The sequence below is a fragment of the Pipistrellus hanaki genome, assembly GCF_964339955.1.
Source record: "Pipistrellus hanaki genome assembly, chromosome: 3".
NCBI lineage: Eukaryota > Metazoa > Chordata > Mammalia > Chiroptera > Vespertilionidae > Pipistrellus > Pipistrellus hanaki.
The window spans coordinates 132,468,508-132,483,237 of record NC_140505.1 but is presented as its reverse complement, the minus strand read 5'-3'; the positions used below and the strand labels follow the sequence as shown (position 1 = coordinate 132,483,237).

The 14,730-nt window shown below is 39.8% G+C and overlaps 1 protein-coding gene across 21 annotated transcripts in view; it reads right to left on the bottom strand.

Moving 5' to 3' along the window:
• The window catches only part of GRIP1 (glutamate receptor interacting protein 1), a 658,304-nt gene that overhangs the window by 106,868 nt on the left and 536,706 nt on the right, over positions 1 to 14,730 (bottom strand). For all 21 annotated transcript variants that reach the window (XM_084877571.1, XM_084877568.1, XM_084877570.1 and 18 more), the window contains one exon: positions 14,262 to 14,407. In XM_084877571.1, coding sequence (XP_084733697.1) covers positions 14,262 to 14,407 — 146 coding nt within the window. The remainder of the gene's footprint in view (positions 1 to 14,261; positions 14,408 to 14,730) is intronic.

The following is a 14,730-nucleotide window of genomic DNA, read 5'->3' as shown; positions in this document are numbered from 1 at the left end:
CTATGGATTGAGTTTTACAATCGTATAACTAGTGAATCCATATCTTGGGCAAGATACTAAAAAATATCCCCAATACATAGAGCCTCTGAACTATACAAATTATAAAAAATAAATTAATTTTTTTGTAGGAAGAATATTTAATACCTTAAGCTTGACTGACCAAGCTAAAACCTAGCTCAGGCCCCCATCTGCCCTCCCGAGAGTGAGAATTCTGCTGGAGAGGCTGCCAAGCTTTTACTATAATTCTGCTTGGACAGTAAGACAAGTGAGGCACTCTGCAAGGTGAATGTACCACTCAGCACAAAACTGTTTTTCAAGTTGCTCAACAGATATATTCAGGGTAAGGAAGTGAGAAGAGGCTCCATAGCACCCTAAGCATGTCTACACCCTGAGACAGCTCAGCAGTCTGTGACAAAACTTCAAAGGGGTCCTAAGAAGTGGGAAGCCAACAGTGATGAACCAAAGTGCCTACAATGAAAGGCCAGTGGGATTTCACAGGAGTGCAGCTGAAATATCACTGGAGTGCTTCACCCAATTCATTGATTTTGATTTAATGATAACCACTCCTTGCTACTCTCTGAGTCAGAGTGCATGGCTTAGTACCTATAGGCTTAACCATGCCAGGATGGAAGTGTCCAGTGGGCCAAAATGTCCTGTCAATACTATGCTTGTTCAAATATACTAGAGGCCCCATGCACAAAATTTGTGCATGGGGAAGGCGGTCCTTCAGCCCTGATTGCTTGCCTGCCAGCCTGCTTGATTGCCCCTAACCACTCTGCTTGCCTGTCTAATCACTCCTAACCACTTGCTTGCCTGCCTCATTGCCCCTAACTACTTATGCCTGCCTGTTGATCACCCCTAACCAATCTGCCTGCCTGCCTAATCACCCCTAACCACCTCTGTCTGCCTGTTTGAATGATTGCTCCTAACCACTCACCTGCCAGCCTGATCACCCCTAACCACTCTGCCTGCCTGATTGCCCCAACTGCTCACCTGCCTGCCTGATCTCCCCTAACTGCTCTCCTGCCTGATCACCCCTAACTGCCTCTGCCTGCCTGCCTCATTGCCCCTCATATTACACTTTTATTATTATAGACGATGCTTATCTGTAACTACACCTATAGGAGGCTAATAGAATCTTCCTTGTACCTGTGCCTACAAGACTCAGGCCTCTGTGGAAGTTATCGAATATGGCAAGGTTTGGACAATAAGTACGGATGATACAATAGATTTACATCCCTGATTAGCAGTAATAGCTGAAACTAAAGAGAAGCTGGGGAATCCTCAAATGACCTAAAGGACAACAAGCTTTCAACCGGCCAAGATAACAGAGCAGGACACCTTTCAAAAGCTCCATTTTCAGGGACTTATATCATGAAGACTCATACTTACTGTTTTGTTAAAACAAGGTTCTTCTAACATAAAAGGGCTGGACCCAGGGTGATACACGGCCATTCTGGTCCCAGTACTTCCCAATATTCAAAGAACAGGAGAGAAATAATTTGTTGCTTGTATACCTTCTTTGGAGAGTCTAGTATATTTTTTTCAGAGTCTTATCTCTAGGCTAGCATTTACTATTAGAGTTTGGGGCTATGGTGTTCCTGAATCACTGGAAATAGCTAATGAACAACCGGGCAGGAAATCAACTGTGAGTGTGGACCAATGAGTCATGGAAAACCCTTCCATGCAGTTCTCTAAGATTCAGGCTCCACGGTGCTTCTATTTATAACCTGGAGAAAATTCTTTTTGAAGGGAACGGAAGGGAAGGAGAGTGAAAGGCAAGGGTAAGGGGGAAGAGGAGTGACGGAAAGGAAGAAGAAATACATAAGAATATCCAAATATGAAAAAATATATTGGATACTTCGGCCTTTATTACATCTTTTACTACTATCTTTGGAGTTCAGAGAAAAGTAACTATTTACACTTAAATTTTGAAAGATGAGAAGGCTATCTTACCAGTAAATTAAGATCATAATGCTGATAATTATTGTGAAGGAAAAGTAAGGGCAAGTAAAACTGGAAGACCTAAGTTAGATAGAGTATCAGGAACGTTTGATGAGAGACCTTTAGGCGGAGACATTAAAGGATATGCCCATGATGGCTGGGTAAAAATGTGTGTTTGTACATGTGCAAAGGTTGGAGAATCACTTCTGAGGCAGAGGGAAGGGAATGTCCAACATTCCTGAGAGGAGGAGGCAGGTATGGGGAGGAGCTTAAAAAAAAGCCTTGGGACTCAAAGTGACCCACAGGGAAACTGAAAAGTCGAAGAAGGAGGGGCCCCTCTAGAGACCAAACATGCAGGGACTCATACGCACAACACAGAGTTTTATTTTACTTAAAACATAGTGGGACGACACTGAATGAGAGGACATGGTTCCTGGTATGCTGCATACAAGGCTCTGGGGCTTCCGGGTGAGCGGGGATTTGAATGGAAGTGGGCATCAGAGTGCAGACAGACATGAGCTGGGAGGTGACTGCAGTCCTCTGGGAGAGAGGGGGGCACCTGTGAGAGAGGCAAGGGCAAGTGTGTGGAAGGCAAAACCAGAGACAAGCAGGATGACGAGAGAGAAGAGTTGGGACCCTGTGTCAGTGAGGCTGGGAAAAATGAATAACGACCCAGACTTTTTTTTAATCCTCATCTGAGGATATTCTTTCCACTGATTTTTAGAGAGTAAAAAGGAGAGGGAGAGACAGAAAGAGAGAAACATCGATATGAGAGAGACACATTGACTGGTTGCCTTCCGCACATGACCTGACCAGGGCCAGGTATAGAGCCTGCAACAGAGGTACTTGCCCTTGACTGGAACCTGTGACCCTTCAGTTCAAGGGGCTCTAACCACTGAGTAAAACCAACTAGGGCCAGACTTTTTATTTGAGAACTGCTGAGATAGAAGCACTAAAGCCTGAAATGGGAAAGATGGGGCAGAAACAGGGTAAGGAGAGAATTTGAGTTCAGTTCTAAACATTTAGTTTTAAGAATCCTATATAATAAAAGCCTAATATGCTAAGTTCCAGTCATCCAGTTGTCCATTCAAACAATCAAAGCGTAATATGCTAATGATATGCTAAGGCGGCTGAACAGCTCATTATAATGTGCACTGACCACCAGGGGGCATATAGTCAATTGGTCAACCAGTTGCTATGATGTGCACTGACCATCAGGGGGCAGATGCTCTGACCAGTAGGTTAGCTTACTACTGGAGTCTGGCAGATTGGGACTGAGTGAGACAGACTGGACATGCCCTGGAGCCCTCCGGTGGTCCCTCCCTAGCTGGCCAACCTCCTGCATCTCTCCCCAACATCAATCGTGCACTGGTGGGATCCCTCAGCCTGGCCTGTGCCCTCTCGCAATCTGGGATGTCAGAGAGCTGGTTTCAGCCTGATCCCACAAGCATAAAAGGCTAATATGCAAATCGACTGAACAGCTGAATGACTGGTTGCTATAACACTCGCTGACCACCAGGGGGCAGACTCTCAATGCAGGAGCTGCCCCTTGGTGATCAGTGAGCTCCCACAGAGTTCATGGCTGGTGAGTGCAGTGGCAGTGGCAGGAGCCTCTCCTGCCAAAGGCACAGGCCAGGCAGAGGGCATGAGTTTTATGCACAAGGCCCTAGTTATCATAGAAGTGTTGCCTTAAGACAGCTCTGATGGTTAAACTGGAATCGAACATAACAGTTTGAATTCTGGCTCTGTTATTCTTTACTTCTGCAAGATACTGTATCTTCTCTGATTCCACAAATGGGTAATACCAAGGTCTATCTCTTATGGTAAGAACACAATGTTTATAAAGGGCCTTGAACATAAAAGATACTTAGTAACTGGAAGCTATTAGGACTGTAAGTTGCTAATTAGCAGTATATTATTTTAGAGAAAAGACTGAGTTTTGACTTTGGCACTTATAACCTGTCATCTAAGCAAATACTTTACCTTGGATTTCTAATTTTTAAAACACCTAATACCTTCCTTTCCTATATCACAAGGTAAATAAAACAATAAGTATGACTTCAACATTTAGCCTTAAGAAGTCATGGAATGAAAGACTCTTTTTTGAGGAACCCTCATGCACTGTTGGTGGGAATGCAGTTTGGTGCAGCCACTATAAAAAACAGTATGGGATTTCCTCAAAAAAATTAGAAATGGAACTGCCTCATGATCCAGCAATTCTACTTGTGGAAATGTATCCCAAAATATTAGCTCGAAAGAATATATGCAGCCCTATGTTCTTTGCAATGCTGTTTATAATAATAGCCAGGCTATCGAAGAAACCCAAGTGCCCATCAATAGACAAGTGGATAAAAAATTAAGTGGTATATATATATATATATATATATATATATATATATATATATATATATATAATGGAACATTACTGAACCATAAAAAAAAAAAAAAAGGAATCTTACCATTTGCGATGGTATGGATGGACATAAGTGAAATAAGTCACACAAAGAAATACAAAAACCATGTGATTTCACTTATATGTGGAAGGTAAAGAACAAAATAAGTGAACAAACAAAATAGAAAGGAAGGGACTGAGCGAAAAAGGTGAAGGGATTTAAAAAGTATGAATTGGTAGTTACAAAACAGTCATGGGGATGTAAAGTACAGCATAGGGAATATAGTCACTATTATTTAATAACCACGTGGGTACTGGAAATATCAGGGGGACCTCTTAGTAAAGTATATGATTGTCTAACCACTGTACTGTACACCTGAAACGAAAACAAAGTAATACTGAATGTAACTGTAATTGAAAAATAAAATAATTTTAAAAAGGAAGACTTTTTTTTTTTGTACCACAAGAACGAGAAGGTTAGGCATATTTACAGCCTGTGACCACAGGAGGTCTGGGAAAAGCAGCACTGCGAAGGGAATAGCGGGTTGTGGGGAAGGTCTTATTTAAAGTCAGTCTCATACACGTTCACTGAGAAGGAACAAAACTTCCCTAAAATATTCAAATGTTTGATTCTTATATTTCCAGTAGGACATGATCTCACTCATCTGCGGGAAATGGTGAACAACATAGACTGATGAACAAGAACAGACCTAGAAATAAGGAGCCATGGGTCAGACTGTTGGACCTCAAAGGGAGGGTGGGGATAAAAGGGAGAGATCAACCAAAGGACTTATGTGCACACATATGAGCCTACCCAGTGGTCAAGGACAATAGGAGGAGTGGGGGCATGAGTGGGAGGGTGGGAGATTGGAAAGGGGGGTTGAGGACAAATATGTGATACTTTAATCAATAAAGAAATTAATTAAAAAATCAGATTTTGAAGACTTAATAAAAATGTAAATAACTAAAAAATAAAATAAAATAAAATATTCAAATGTGAACTCCAGAGTTCTCATGCACTATTCTAGGCATGTGACCTTCAACGCTGAACATTAAATTTGTGATGACCCCGGAGCCTGTAAAACCCTGTACATTCAACAAAACAAAAACAACCCAAAACAAAACAAAACAAATAACAACACACAAAAAAGGAAGCTTGGCTTGCTTAACAGCCAATGGATAAATGAGGACAGTGGTGTGAAGTGCACTGTTAACACGATGAGGCGTATAAAGTTAGTATCCAACCCTAGAGAAAAGGAATCCCGATTAGTACCTTGGCAGCACTTGAAATAGATGGTCAAGAACTGACCTTATGACCCATCTAAGTGTTTGCCTGTACTCCTCTCAAAAGGAAAAGCGATTCTCATCTACCTAACACACGTACACGATCCCAGAGAAACTTACCATGCAAAGACAGAGTACCCCTGACAAAGTTCAGCCAGTTTTTCATTTTTCTATGATAGGCTACAATTAAAAGGCTAATTTTCCCCTTAAGGGACATGTTTAATTTTAGAAGCATAATATTCAATCTGAGGGACTTTAAAACAACGCTTTATTCATTTATTAAATGTCTCAGACTGCCAAGAACAAGATCCTCGCAGATAATGGCTTCACAGCAGCATGTCGGCCTTATGCCATGACAAGAATGCTGGGAGATAATCCGTGGGACATTTATAACTGTTAACGGTGCTGCTGGGCTTCATGCCATTAACAAGGGAAATGACCAACTTACCTTTTTAGTTGGCAGTTTTAGCTGTAACCATTTTAATTCAGCCTGAACTACGGTTAAATGTTACCTTTGAAGTATTTTTATTGATATTCTTTTATTTTGTACAATAGCTATGACAATGAAAAAGAAGTGGTGACAACTTTTCAATCCTCTTTGAGAAGTTACTAAATTCCAAGAGTCACTGAATATTAGAGCCAGAAGGACCTTTGAGATAATGTAGTCTAGTCTTCTCATGTCACAGGTGAGGAGTGGTGGTACAAAAGATTTAAAAGATCCTGCCGATTCTTTCACAATGGATATCACTTAAAATATAGTCAAATGGGCTGTTAGGGAAAGGGTAGATGTTAAGTTACTAAGACGTGACTCCTGCTCCATACCACTCCTCATCTCTTTGGCACATAGTAGAACACTAAACCTCTAAGAGGAATGAGCTCCCGAGTGGTATTCTACACTATTTTATATTGTTACCTTCACGTTACTGAGGTATTAAAAATATTAATGGGTACCTTTTACACTAAAATTAGCCTATCCAAATGACTTCAATGACCTAGAAACTAATAATTAACTTATTAGAGACTAGAGGCCCGGTATGTGAAATTTGTGCACGGGTGGGGGGGGGGGGCGCAGCGCAGGAAGGGGTGGTAGTGTCCCTCAGCCTAGCCTGCACCATCTGCAATCTGGGACCCCTTGAGGGATGTTGGACATTCCTCCTACCATTCAGAATTGCTGGCTCCCAACTGCTCGCCTGCCTGCTTTCCTGATTGCCCCTAACTGCTTCTGCCTGCCAGCCTGATCACCCTCTACTCCTAGGCAGCCTGATTGATGTCTAACTGCTCCCCTGCCAGCCTCTTTGCCCCCAACTTGCCTCCTCTGCAGATCTGGTCACCCCTAACTGCCCTCCCCTGCAGGCCTGGTCCCTCCCAACAGCCCTCCCTTGCTTGCCTGATCACCTACAACTGCCCTCCCTTGCTGGTCATCTTGTGGTGGCCATTTGTGTCCACATGGGGGCGGGATCTTTGACCACATGGGGGCAGCCATCTTGTGTGTTGGAGTGATGGTCAATTTGCATATTACTCTTTTATTAGATAGGATGAGCCTTCTAGGTTCCTATCTTCCCCAAGCCCAAGGAAACAATCAGGGGTACCAAAAGTGAGAAATCCGGCCCAGCAGGGACAGAATGGGGCCAACAAGGGCTCACACGAGAGAGAGCCTGAGAGAGTGGGCTGTGCTAATGGAGTGGGTTGAGTATCTCAGCTCTCAACTCTGTATTTTGCCTGAAAAGTTCACATTCCTTCCGGGAACCCTGGCATACCTATTTTAGGAAATAAGAGATTAGACAGAGAAAAATGTGGAATACTTGCAACATTCCTGAGAAGCTACACAATCCAGATAGGTTAGGCTGGCTGAAACAGAAAGGTGATGGTGGGAGAAAGGGTCACACCCCACATGCCTGCAGGGGACAAGCACAGAAGTGGACTTGCTGTAGGGTGTTGGTGTCAGGGAAACAACGTGGACCAACTGGAGAGAGTATTTCCAAAGAGGCAACACGAGACTCAACTCAAGCCAATGGCTATATGTAGGAAGGCTGACCCAGTGTTATCAAATTATTAAGAGCTGCCAGATATTTACGCTTTGTAAAAATGAAAAGCCCTTGTTTTTAAATGTTGAAAACTAATCCCAACTTTCCAAAACCAGGAAAGAAGACCAGAGACAGAGCGCCTGTGACAGAGTTGAACTTGTGTGCCAAGCCAGGAGACACCTTGGGCTCCCTCCTTTTGAAAGCTAATCCGTTCCCTCCCTAAGCCACTCTACATTAGGTTTCTGCGATTTGTACACGACCGAGCTGTTTATTGTTCCTTATTCTCTCAACTGAAGACACATCTATTTAGCTTTATTCTAGAGTGACAAAACCTTATCTGAATAGAAGCCTATAAACTTTAAGTTTTAAACATTCTTTGATAAATCTAATTCCTTTGTACTTCTAAATATCTCCCGGTTTCCTTTAAGGATTAGTAGTTTTATTTTAAATGTTTAATTATTGAGGATTTTACTATCCCGATGAGCTGAATAAGAAAAATATCATTCTTATTTCCCATTTAAATATCTCATTAAAAGTTAGGTTAAAATTTTTTTTGTTACATTAATTATTCAATTGTTAACATTTTTCTCACTTGAGAAAACAAGAGTAAGTAGTAAACTATTTTTAATGGAAATTTGACTCCCCCAAAGTTTGAAAGAAGTAATTGAGCCTCTCAGAGTAACAAGTAGGCTGTGTTGTATAAAGAGCTCATTTTACTCCATTTGAGGAAAAAAAATCCAAAAGTTGCAAAAAAGACTAAAACAAAATGTGGTTTTGTTGTTGTTGTTATAAAATGAAAGGTTGGTTTAAAAGGAAAGGTTAGTTAATGTTTGATGAACAATAATTCTAACTGAAAGTATCCTATATTTCAATTTTCTAAGGCACTACTTTTACTTTCCTTTTCTCACATTGTCATTCTCAGTTATTGGACCTATCTATGATCCTGTCTTACCCTAAATTAGGAAAACAGGAATGGGAAAGAAGCAAGGAAGACAAAAAAGAGAAAAAGGAATATGACTACAGGGAAATACTGGAAAAAACTCAAGTAAGACAATTAGAATAGAGAAGAATATGGACAAGTGAGAAGCTGAGAGCAGAGTATTATAAAGAATGGAGTGGCTAAAGGGGAAGAAGGAAACAAAGAGAGATAATGAGGTTCAGAGTGAGAAAGGAAAAAGGAGAGAGAGGAGGGGAGAGAGAGAGAGGGAGGGAGGGAGGGAGGGGAGAGAGAGAGAGAGAGAGAGAGAGAGAGAGAGAGAGAGAGAGAGAGAGAAAGGAACTAAAAGGAAATTTAAAAAAGTTTGGTCATTTGCTATATAAAGTTAATGAAGCTTATAATATTGCAACCAAAGTAGTAGGTAAACAATTTTTCAAAAAATAAGTCTGTGTCCTTTTATGGTAATTAGAACCGTTATGCTAAGACTTTAATTCAAAAGTCCTATCCTGAATTCTGGTGTGGATCTGGATACAGAGAGAACAACAACTAGCCCAGAGCTAGACCAGCATATTTAAAAACTTAATGCACGATATTAAAAAATCACAAATCAGTAGGCATGTGATAGATTATTTTTTAACTGATCCAGGTATATCGGTAATTATTTAGAAAAATATTATTTAAATCCTAAGCAAAATCCTAGATCCAAAGATAAAAAGAAAAGCCAAAACCAAAAGAAAATAAACTTCATTATGTCAAAATAAATGTCAATATGTCAAAATAAAATATATGGAAAATAAGCTACCAAGAAAAGGTTTTACAGAAAACTAATGTCCTTAACATATAAATAGTTTATACAAACCAATTAAAAAACAAACAAACACAAAACACAAGTTAGGGCACTTCCAACAGAAAAATGAGTAAGGAACACAAGCAGAAAACAGAAAATAAAAATGGCTAGTGCTCATACAAAAAAATACTCACTTGCACTATAAGTTTTTTAAAAACGTAAATTAAAATGTAAATGCAACTTTCACTTAACATCAGAATGATCAAACATAATACCAGTCAATGTTGCCAAGGTCTAGTGGGAGAGGTAAATTTAAAATACTGCTGATATTAATATAAAATACAGGGCAGGGCAAAAGTGGGTTTACAGTGGTGAGTATGTGAAACACAGAGTTTATTCTTGCAATATTATTTATTAATTATTATATTATTTTCCATACAAACAACTGTAAACCTACTTTGCCCACACCTTGCAGTGTAATCCTTCTGGAGGACAATTTGAAACTATGTATCAGCTATTTTAAAAATAAATATAGTCTTTGACTTAATGTAATCAGAAATACAGACAAAAATTTGGGTAAAAGGATATTCATTCAGTTATTTATAATACCAGTCTGTTGGGAAATGGTTACATAAATACACTTATTTTTGGATGTGAAATGAAGTAGGAATTTAATTGACTTTTTCCCCATGAGGCTAACTGACCCAGCATTATTTGACTATTCAGTTCAACCTTTGGCCACTGATATAAGACCATACCTCTGTTTCTGTATCTGGGGTGGTCTTCTAGTCATCCCGTTTTCTTCTGTTGGTCTCTTTACCCCACATCAATATTACATACATTTAATGGCACAATTTTAGAATAAAGTCTTAATATTGCTTAGAACAAGTTTCTCTGCTTTTGTATTGTTTCAAAGTATATTGCTGTATGTTCCTCCCATCTTTCTTACATCATGTACATTTTAGAAAGAACTTATTAAGGTCCTCTGACCTCAAGATCCTTCTAAGACTTTGAATAGAATTAATTTATCAATACATTTGAGAGAAGTGACATCTTTCAGATATTAATATTTCTCATCTAAGAACATGATACAGTAAATTCTCGATTTTGTGGACGTTAATTTTATAGACTTCGGATTTAATGTATAAAATTTCTGGTCCATATGTCATCTGGGAAAATGAACACCCTGTTAATTTTAAAATTCTTTAAACCAAGATTTGCTTATAATTAAATTAACTTTTTTTGGATATTAATTCACCATTACTTTTGACAAATTTTAGCAAAGGGGTCATATGTGGGGGAAAACAATGTAGTAACTTCCCTGACATAAATAAATATTACATGTCTACAACTACAGTCTATGTATTTAAATCCAAGAGTTACTGCTGATAAACAATGTTCAGCAAATGATTAGCACATGATCACACCACATTGAGAGAGATAATTGGTTTTTGTCCCTGGGTGACTTACTGCAGCAGTTTTAATGTATGCAGGATGATGTTCCTACATGCCCTAGCTGTGTGCATTTGTTTACTGGCGGGGTCTGGTGGATACTACAGCTATTCAGTATAAATTTAAATTACTGTAATACATATAGAAAACTTTTCTGTGAAATTAAACTTTTCATAAATACTTAATTTTAATTACACAAACATATCTACCAAAGTAAAAACAGGTTAACTAATTTGTCAATTTTTACACATCTATTTGGAAAACCTATTTTATTAAGTAACAAACTTTCAGCTTTAACGGACACCCCCTCACCTAAATTAACCCACTATATTAAGGTTTTACTGTATAGGTCTTCATTTATTTCTGTATTTTTTATGTACTACTATACATATGCTTGATAGTTTTATGCACTACTAATGATGCTTAACAGTTTAGTATATATACTAGAGGCCCAGTGCACAAATTCGTGCATGGGTGGGGTCCCTTGGGGTAGCCTGTGGGGATCAGGCCCCAGCTCATGCCCCCAGCCTCGAAGTCCCACAGCCCTGCCTGGCACCCTCTGTAGCCTGATGCTGCTCCCTCATCTGCTCCACCATCCTGTCTACAGAGTGATCGATTGGGGCTGGGCCTCCCGCCCAGCTCCCTTAGCACCTGGGAGCCAGGAGGTGGCCCCGCCCCCTGCTGCTGCTACTGGTCGCCATCTATGGGATGATGGGAGGGGTAATCAGGCACTTGCTTGCACCTGCCTTGGCCTGGAGTGGCCCCCTCACCTGCTCTACCATCCCGCCATGGTCCCACTCTCGTGAGGGCCCATTGGGGCCAGCAGCACCTCTATTCCTGCCCACTGCCAGCACCATGTCACCCTTCATGTTCTGCACTGCCCCCCTGGTGGTCAGTGCATGTCATAGTGAGTGGTCAAACTCCAGGTCAAACAATTTGCATATTAGGCTTTTACAATATTACATAGGCTATATATATTCTACATCCTAATAGATTCATATACCTTTTGTTATATTTATTTCTTATAGGAGCCATATTATTTTATTTTTATTATCAATGGTATCTGAAAATTTAACTTTCTGTCCTGGTGGTTTTGCTGTGTGGTTAGAACATTGGCCCACAGATTGAAGGGTCATGGGTTCAATTCCCTGTCAAGAGCATTTACCTGGGTTGATCCCCAGTCCTGGTCAAACTCTCTTTCTTTCTCTCTCTCTCCTTTATTCCCTCCTTTTCACTCTCTCTAAAAAGCAACGGAAAAAATATTCTCAGGGGAGGATTAAAAAAATTAAACTTGCTGTTTTTGGTTGCTATAGAGAAATGCTTTGTATATTAGTCTTATATCTAGCAAGTTATAGAAACTTTTAATGTGTTTCCTTCCTGATGGCCTACTTTCCCCTAGATTAGGGGGATATCTGAGAATTCTGGAGTGTAAAAACATTCAAGCATCATTAAGAATATAAGTGTGGGTTGGGGAGAAGGCAGGCAGATGGATCACCTCATCCCCTCCCAACTGGCAATAATGAGACAGGGAGGAATCTTCTCTGAAGTGCTGCTCACCCCTTTGGGGAGATAGACTGAAGCCCTTACAGGCTATTGTTGTCTTCAGTTTGGGAGCTGGTTCTTTCTAAGCCTTCAGGTTTTAGCTTACCTGTCACCTCTTCAATGACTACCTTATTATTGGAACCTGTCAACCCTCATCTGTGTCTTCCCTTGTTCCCTATTACAGAATCCCATTACCATCATGGTAGGTAATGATCACATTTTATGATTGCTTGTTTGGTAAATTTCTATCTGTTCCTCCATCAATTGTGAGCTTCATAATGACAGGGAACAGGTTTGTTATTCTGTATTCTTGGTTCTTCCCACTAAGCTCAATAAATACTTTTAGACTGAACGAATGAGTTAAATATGCCCAACATCTGCTTCAATTTTTAACGTTAACATGTATTGTATCAACATTTAAAAAATAATTACTAATATAATTTATTTTTGTTTTCACAAATGCCTTTTAAAATAGGCATTATTAGTTCTTATTTGACAAATGAGGTGACTAAGGCATGGGGAAATAACTAACATGGTCTAAATTATAACTAGAAATCAGAAAATTTGAAAACAGAAGCCAAATAATCTAACTAAAAATCTAATTTAAAAACCATATAACAAAAGAAAAAGAGAAAGAGGGAGGGAAGACAAAATAAAGGAAGAATGAATGAAAGAAGAAAAGTTCCTTCATAATTAGGGCACATCATCCTATTTATCCCGCTAAGAACTTCTTAGGTCTCACACTTTAAGCCCTTTAGGAAACCTCATACCTTCCTAAGACATTTCATGCTAGGAGGCAAATTAAGAATACTTTTAAGCAACACTATTTTACGCAAATCATACAGAGTAGGAAAGAGAGGAGTTTGCAGTTATAGAATATGTTTCTTTTTCTGTGCTACATTGCACCAGCATTAAACTTATGGGTAAAGTCAGGTCACATAATCAAGTCTGATAATTGTAAGAATTACTTAAAATATGATTTAAGCTTCAATTTCGGTTTCAGTTGACTCTCTCATAAGTTTTCTGCCTTAGTCAACATGACACAAATCTTTGGCCCTCTCTTAACGTTTAAAAGCCACAGGAGACTATCTTCCCAGGTTTATTATAGTTATGAGGGTAGAAATAAAGTTACTTCCTATTGGAATCACTATTGAAAGAAAGAATAGGGCACTCAACTTCTGATTTTAATCAATGACATTACATGTTCTTTTCCTTTCTTTGTCCCTAGGTCTGGTGATGAAATGGTAATTTCCATTAATTCTGATTATCTGGCTTCATATTGTGAAGTTATGAGAAAGAAAGGAATCCCCTACTGGGAAATTTTACTCTGTAGTAAAAGAAAAAAAAATATATTCCCTAAGTCAGTGTTGGCAAACTCATTAGTCAACAGAGCCAAACATCAACAGTACAATGACTGAAATTTTTTTGAGAGCCAAGTTTTTTAAACTTAAACTTCTAATGCCAATTCTTCAAAGTAGACTCACCCAAACTGTGGTATTTTGTGGAAGAGCCAAACTCAAGAGGCCAAAGGGCCGCATGTGGCTCTAGAGCCTCAGTTTGCCAACCACGGGTCTAAGTTAACAATGCTATTTCTGTGCTTTGGAAGGCAAAACTACTTTCCTGCCAAAGGGTAATCCCCATATAAATGCTGATTGCTAGGTGAAACACGCTGACAGAATGAGACCTCCTTATGGAGTCTATTGACACAAGAACTCTAAATTACTGAAAGGAACCACTCACCTCTTCCTGAACCCAAACAGAGTTATGCTCTGGTATTGATGAGATTCTGTCTGCTCCAGGAGGACACAGCAGATCATTCCCATTACAAAGTAGTTTATCCGGGATGGATGATGACATCTACTACAGCTTAGGGATCACAACCGAAGGACTGGCACGTACCCATTACTGAGACGTCGTATTCTATCAGCAGCGTTGCTTCTTGTCCACACTGCTTGAGAATGCTCATGGCTTCAGCATGCGTGGTTCCCAGAAGTCGAATTCCATCCACACTGAGCAGCCTATCGCCAGGTTTAATGGTGCCCTCTCTGAAGGGAGAACAGAGGAACAGTCTCTAGCAATTCAGCATGGCGGGGCTTAGTATTAATAGTCACTTAGTCAACATGGTTCTTTCGTCCACGCTCTGCCATCCACCCCATTTGCATTTCCCTTTAAGCCTCGTCTGACAGTAGGAGAGTAAAGAGGTAGCCCCAAACAGAAAATTGCTGCAATATGAAAATCAGTAATAAGAGAATAACTATACATTAGCAAGTATCTAAGTCACCCACAGTTAACTCTTGGGGTACAAGAGTAATGAAGGCACATTTTCCTCTTCTGGATTTTTGCCCACATGTCTGAAGATGATTTATTA